The sequence below is a fragment of the Berghia stephanieae genome, chromosome 1 (assembly GCF_034508935.2).
Source record: "Berghia stephanieae isolate SIO BIC M18660-M18661 chromosome 1, UCSD_Bste_1.3, whole genome shotgun sequence".
Lineage (NCBI taxonomy): Eukaryota > Metazoa > Mollusca > Gastropoda > Nudibranchia > Aeolidiidae > Berghia > Berghia stephanieae.
This window is the reverse complement of record NC_088360.1, coordinates 120,403,470-120,410,721: the sequence shown is the minus strand read 5'-3', so window position 1 is coordinate 120,410,721 and position 7,252 is coordinate 120,403,470. Positions and strand designations below refer to the sequence as shown.

The window sequence follows — 7,252 nt, the reverse complement described above, 5'->3', positions numbered from 1 at the left end:
TATATATATATATATATATATATATATATATATATATATATATATATATATATATATATATATATATATATATATATATATATAAAGGAATAGAGGACACAACAAGTGACCTGCTGCCCACCGTGTGAATTCAAAGGATAATCTCAGTTACATTTTGTTATAAGCGCTTCAGAATATGAACTCTGATTTAACAAAATCTGTGTTTTTCCACCAGAGCCGTTTGTGAGTATATTCAGAAATGAGTTCTGTCTCATATGTATTTAGTTTAAATATATGAAACATACATTAACTTAGGATTTCCAATCAGTACAGGTAAAATCAATAATTAATCAATAGAAACAAAAAAAAAAATAGATTTCTCAATGTAATTTAAGATTGAAATAAATATATAAAAAGATATATAAGTGTATAAATAAATTACATTAATTATACTTGACTATAAATCCAGTCTTCATTTTTGTATAAATTACAAATCAAAGGTCGTATCTATTAAAAATCATAAAAAACAAAATCAAAAGGATTTTTTAAAATTATCACTTTAGAAAATAAAGTATACCATTTCATACCGGTTGCTAACAAGCAATTTTAATTGCTTACTTATCAATTTTTGTAGGTTTGTTTTTATTTGTTGGTGTTGTTGGGTTTTTTGGGGTTTTTTTTGTCTTATTGTTTAAGTTTTTTAACGTCATCCTAAAAATGAGATCAAATTGAGTCAATGAAGCTAAGGACAAAAAAACTTTTTTTGGGATTGCATTACGATGCTTGAGACACTTTAAGATCCTTACAGCACCAGTGATAAGAATGACGATGGGATAGTCAAATAATTATAGATGTAAAGGTTAAATGCATCGAATATAAAACTAAGACAGGTGGAACAGTTAACACACGGAATAAAAGCTTTACCAAGAACAATCTATCCATGAGACTCTTTAAAAGTAATGCACAGACACCGATATAGGGAATGGAAGAATCAGCAAGAGTTGACTCCACAACTGAAGATGAGGACAAAATGATTGTCTTTTTTTTTTACAACGCGAAAGATTCTAACTATCACTACTTAAATAGGAACAAAGTGGTATGACCGTAACATCAAGACAAAACATTTTTACTAATTTAACTGAACATAAATTCATTGTGTTACATAAACCTAACAGAATTAAAATCAAAATAACCAACACTATCTCTCCTCAATCAAGATTTGTACACATGGCCAAATCTAAAACTAAAGGTGTAATGAATTTTTTCATAAACTATTTTTTATCAATAATATCATCATTACATCAAAACATTATAATAATGTAACAGTTTTTGTATGGGCGGCATTCCAACAATCAGTCTTGATCAGTTATCTTTCATTCTATATCACATATCAAATAAGTATATAATTTATATTTTCCAGGGTAATGCCCAGTTGACTAGTTCTATAACATAGATGAGCACATCATCCAATATGATTTGTCAAACATTACATATTCAATACATACAAATATTAAAGTAGATTCGTTGTTCGATTAAATACTATCTATAGCTGCGTATTCGCCATAGCTGTATCCTTATCAGATTCGTGGAAACCATTGCTGGGTGACAATTGGTCACCTCCATCAACATCTCTTCTAATATCTTCTTGGGATGTCTTGTTAACGTTAATGATGGACCTGTGAACAACTGCTTCACTCCCAGACAATTCACATGTCTTCTCTTCCTTTACTTTCGATGATGAGATCTTCTCCTCCAAACAATTAGACAGAGATGCTGGTGTTGATGGTGAAGATGATGATGGCGATGATGATGATGATGAAGGTGAAGAAGACAGCATATGATTTGTATCATCCGGCTTATCATACAGCTTGGTCTGAGGTCCGTCAAAACCAATATGATTTAACTGGGAAAAGGAATAACAAAAGAAAAGATCAGCCAGAATCAATGAATTAAAATGTCCTAAAATCTAAATAATTATCACTATTAATAAACACCAACAGACGACTGAGTGTTACAGTAAATTAATCGTGGTTTTTTATTCCTTTACATCAATTATGGCATTTTCCAGATGATGCCTTTTGCTATATCTAAATGGATAACAGCAAGTAGGTTGCTCCTATAAGAGGAAATTATTTGGAAAAAAAAAAAGACTTTAGACGACTGTCAACATTAGATGAGTGAATATTTAACGTTTGAGACCCTGACTATCTTCTTTGTGTTTTATATGACATCACTTGATCTTAGAAATAATATTATTAAATATTTTAAAAGAGGATGATATGTATATATTTATGCAGAAATTTTCTTTTTTAATCTAAAGTTAGCTGAGATAAACAACAACCTTAACCTTTGTGTAAACCCCAAAGCCAATTTTAACTTTCAATGCAAATATCTGATCTAAATTTTTGTTCCTATTTCTCTAGACAACAAAAATTGAGAGTAATTTCATAGTTTATAAGCAAAAACAACGAAAATTTGGTATACAATAATAAGCACTGCTATCTAAAAACAAAACACATATATATTTAAAAGCGTCTTCATCAAATCATTTGGTGGGAAAGCTCTATGCATAAATCATAAATGAAATATCAATTCAAGATGCACAAATTATGAAAAAAATAAAAAAACAAGACCAAGAGTTATTTAAGCATGAGAAATATGTGCAACATACACTAGAGCAAAGACACATACAAAACACACACACACACACACACACACACATACACACACACGCACACACACACACACACACACACACACATACACACCAAACAAATAGAAACCCATCTACTATCACCCTCTTCCCAAAAGTTATGTTGGCAATTTCTCCAATTAAAAAAGTTTATATATAAGCTCCAAAAAGAAAAAGATAAGTCCAGAAGCTTGATTAAAAGCTCGTTGAAATTATTGTTAAACTAAGTTTGACTATTTTAACATCAACATAATAATAAGAAGAAGAAGAAGAAGAAGAAGAAGAAGAAGAAGAAGAAGAAGAAGAAGAAGAAGAAGAAGAAGAAGAAGAAGAAGAAGAAGAAGAAGAAGAAGAAGAAGAAGAAGAAGAAGAAGAAGAAGAAGAAGAAGAAGAAGAAGAAGAAAGAAGAAGAAGAAGAAGAAGAAGAAGAAGAAGAAGAAGAAGAAGAAGAAGAAGAAGAAGAAGAAGAAGAAGAAAAGAAGAAGAAGAAGAAGAAGAAGAAGAAGAAGAAGGAGAAGAGAAGAGAAGAAGAAGAAGAAGAAGAAGAAGAGAAGAAGAAGAAGAAGAAGAAGAAGAAGAAGAAGAAAGAAGAAGAAGAAGAAGAAGAAGAAGAAGAAGAAGAAGAAGAAGAAGAAAAAGAAGAAGAAAAAGAAGAAGAAGAAGAAGAAGAAAAAGAAGAAGAAGAAGAAGAAGAAGAAGAAGAAAAATAATGCACATTTATTAAGCGCAGCTTATCCCGCTCAATTATGCTATATATTATCTATACATTTAAAAAATCAAAAAAAGTAATAATCGAGAACAAATAATCATATCAGATATAGTCTTTACAAATACAAAATACCAAAAAGGAAAAGATACTGCATTTAAAAATCAATTTTCTTCCGCTTTACTGATCCATAATTGGGAATGATCTATAATACACCTGAAAATGAAAGAAAGGAATGAATGCATGGGACTTGTAAAACAATCTGAATACACATGAGTCGACCGGTGAGATGAAAAATCAGGGAAATTCGTATAAATATTGTGAAAGATATTTTAACTTTCACACTGCACTTTTGGGCATCACATTGAGACTGAAAGATTGAAAAAAGATTTCATTTATCATAAAAACACATGTACTTATTTGCAGGTCTGATTAACCTAAATTGTTATGGGCTCATGTTATCGTATTTGGAATATTCTCAAACCGACACAAAATATTGTCCATTACAACTATGGTAAATCAAGCCCATAATTGCGTTCGGTTATCAGACCTGCTTAATGTGCACATGGAGTTAAAGTAAAAGGCTGAAAATTAAAAACCAACTTCTTTGAAATCAATAACTTGGAAACTTGCTTCAACTCCTATAATCACCTCTTTCTTTTTTTTTTCTTTTTAAGGAATTTGAATTAATTTTTTCAGATGAATCATCCTTCAGAGAACAGTTTTCAGAATTAATGTTTCATCCTTTCTCCCAAAACACTTATAAATTACTTGCATCTATAAAATGATATTCAATGGCAAAAACGTTTTTTATGTAATGCTTTGTTCCACTTTTGTTATTTTGTTGGGGGAGGAGAGGGGGGGGGGGGGTTCAATTCTGTTTGTTTTCGGTTGTTTTTGTTTGTTTTGTTTTTTTGGGGGTTTTTTTTTTGTTTTATGCTGGGGTTTTTTTTCGTTTGTTTTGTTCGTTTGTTTTCTTTTTTTGTTTTGTTTTGTTTGTTTTTTTTGGGTGGAGGGGACTGTTTTGTTGGGGGTTTTGGGATTTTTCTTTCATAGTATGTGGAGATGATGAGAGGTTACGTCTATTAACTGTTTATCAATAACATAACCATTGAAATATTTTATAATTTTGTTCGAATTCCATTGTTGCTAGTTTTATACATTATCTAAATAACCACTAGATATAAGTTAAAAAGCATGCATTGATAAATGTCATCAACGACTAAAATGGCCGCCTGTTCCCAAAGGTATGACTTAAGACCTAAAACGGTTATTAATGGTGGTGAGGGTGGTGGTGGTGGGGGTGGTGATGGTGATGGCATTAGTTGTGATGAGTTCTTGTGGTGGCATTAGTCATAATACTATAGTGGCATTGGCTGTGGTGGTGTTGGTATGACAGATAGTGGTGATAATAATACAAACGCACAATTTAAAAGACAATTTTCACACTTTAACCGCCTCACAATGTCCTTAGAAGGCCATGCCAGGTAAATTTCAATTTCATACCGTTGGAAGTCACCTCAGAAAGTCAAAGAAGCAGACTCTTGTAATATCACTATCTAAAGTCAGGTACTCATTCACACCAGAATCGAATGGAGCAATGTGATCATAATTTAATTTCACGGCCATTTTAACCCATCTGGTCACAACCATGTTCAATATTGCTCGACTTTATAACAAAATTTGACACCACTTATCCACTTACTCACAACGAAATAAAAATTATAAAATGGAATAAAATCTTCCATTCAATTTACAACGATGCATAATGTGGATGTTTCAGGTTACCCTTTTGATGACTAAACAAAATGAATGAGACACTAAAGATGAATGAGTGATGAGAATAAATTATTTGCCTCAACAATGCCATACTTTCATCAATCATTTGTCTGAAGATATGATGATAGTTATGATAATGATGATGAGGTTGACGATAGAGATGACGACAATAATAATTATGAAGAAAAAGAGAACTAAGCCATTATTCTTTGACAGTAAAAAAAAGGAGGGGTGAGGGGGCTTAAATGATGGGTCTTGATAATTTAAACAAAGCATTACAAATCCATAAATAAAAATCATGCCACAATCACAAACAAGAATAAAAATGTGCTAATTTACTCATTGATAAACAACAACATAAAGCAATACAATTAAACAAGAGTACAACATAAAGCAATCTGTAAGAAAAACATAAAAATATAAATCAAAACCGACATGCACAAGCAATGCACAATGATCCATGCAAATATCGAAAAATAAAAGTGAATTAGTGATTAGGGCAGCATAAATATTTGTTAATTCTTGTTGCACGTTATATTTCACAATGTTTTGCATGAATTTTAAAATGAAAGCGATTTGCAAATGGCCATACACGAGAATGAGACCCAGGATAAAATTGGGTGAGTTCATTGTGTCCTATTTTCTTTAACTTTACTGCAATTCATGCATGTACACCAAGCAAAAATCCGGAGTCTAATGTAATTTTTTTTTTTTAATTATCCAATTTAAATAATAAATCTTCATTGAATCAATAGCTCTGGGGGGGGGGGGGGGGATTGTCATTTGGAATCTAAATTGTCTATAGGAGAGCTAGTAGGGCAAACAAATGTAAAATATATATGTAAATATTATTGTGCATATATAAATATAAATAAAACACTAAAAGGTAAAATACAGAGGCCTCTGTCTGAAATCCATGCTGGTTGAGATTCCCTATAAACAAAGGTGCTAGAATTATTGCCAAAATAAAGTTTCCCCTCTATCTAGGATGATCTCGATCCACTGTTTGACCCCTGTTTGTAAAAATCGTAGAATTAATCCCAATCTAGGTTCAAGGTTCACTCCAAATCGGTGTTCAACATGCTGTATACCCCCCCCCCCCCCCCCCCCCCCCTCGATTCTGCCTTTTATTTCAGTTTCATTTCTGGTGCAAAAAACCATGATCTCAGACAGAGACACTGTATATTCAAAAGTGTTACATAAGTAACGATACCCATAAGGGGGCTTGAGTTTCTAATGTAATAATCTAATTTGTTATATTTTTTATTTTATTATTCTTTTGCTAGTTTGAAGGTGCAAGTTCATTCCTCAATTTTTTCTTCATTTCAAAGAAGAAGAGAAATCAATTTTCATAAAGAGTTGATGAAAAGTAATTGAAATCTCAAGTCCCCTTTCCTCTGCAAGGCAACAACATATAGGAAAAACTAACAATGATGCTCTAAAATCCAAACCTCATCACAATGTAGATGTTCGAATTAAGGGCTATAAAGGGAGATGAGAATAAAGTTATGACATCATGAGGTAATGGATCTGTGATCAAGTTTGACAAGATGAATTTACACTTCGTGAAAGAAGATTCTCATAATCAGTGGTAATTAACCACATAACTGCTGTACTCTAGAAAAACAGGTATTTGAAAATTTGGCCAGAAAACTCGTTCTTCAAATATCAATTGATATAATACGAAGAATGCGTTTTCTAGCCAAATTTTTAAATACGTGTTTTTTTCTAGATTAAGGCAGTTTACTGGTTAAATGAAAAAATGATATTATATTACCCAGTGTGATAAGCACTGCTAAATCTTTGACATTGGGAATATTTATAGGTGACCAACTTTGGCTGCAAACAAAGCAACATTGCTCAATTTGTTGCCTATGACACATTCAATCATCCTCAGAAGAATTTTTTTTTAAACCCTGAGGAAATGCAACACATTCCAAGTATGAACAACAAGTATGAACAAACGACAAATTTTATTAAGGTGATAGAAATTACAATGGAAATTTGACATTCAAAAGATATTTTAAACATCTCTAAAGTAAAAGTAGCCAAACAAAAATGTTTAAAATTTTTAATTAGTTACAGACCTCCGAGTC

At 31.5% G+C, this 7,252-nt stretch overlaps 1 protein-coding gene across 5 annotated transcripts in view; it reads right to left on the bottom strand.

The window, feature by feature from the left end:
- Window positions 1-614: 614 nt before the first annotated feature.
- LOC144962933 (patched domain-containing protein 3-like) overlaps window positions 615-7,252 on the bottom strand; it is a 99,077-nt gene continuing 92,439 nt past the window's right edge. For 3 of the 5 annotated variants that reach the window (XM_078896343.1, XM_078896344.1, XM_078896342.1), the window contains one exon: window positions 615-1,882. In XM_078896343.1, the coding sequence (XP_078752469.1) occupies window positions 1,523-1,882 (360 nt within the window). In that variant the 3' untranslated portion in view covers window positions 615-1,522. Of the gene's footprint in view, window positions 1,883-6,607; window positions 6,639-7,252 lie in introns of all 5 variants that reach the window. The other 2 variants (XM_078896346.1, XM_078896345.1) reach the window with 1 other exon arrangement.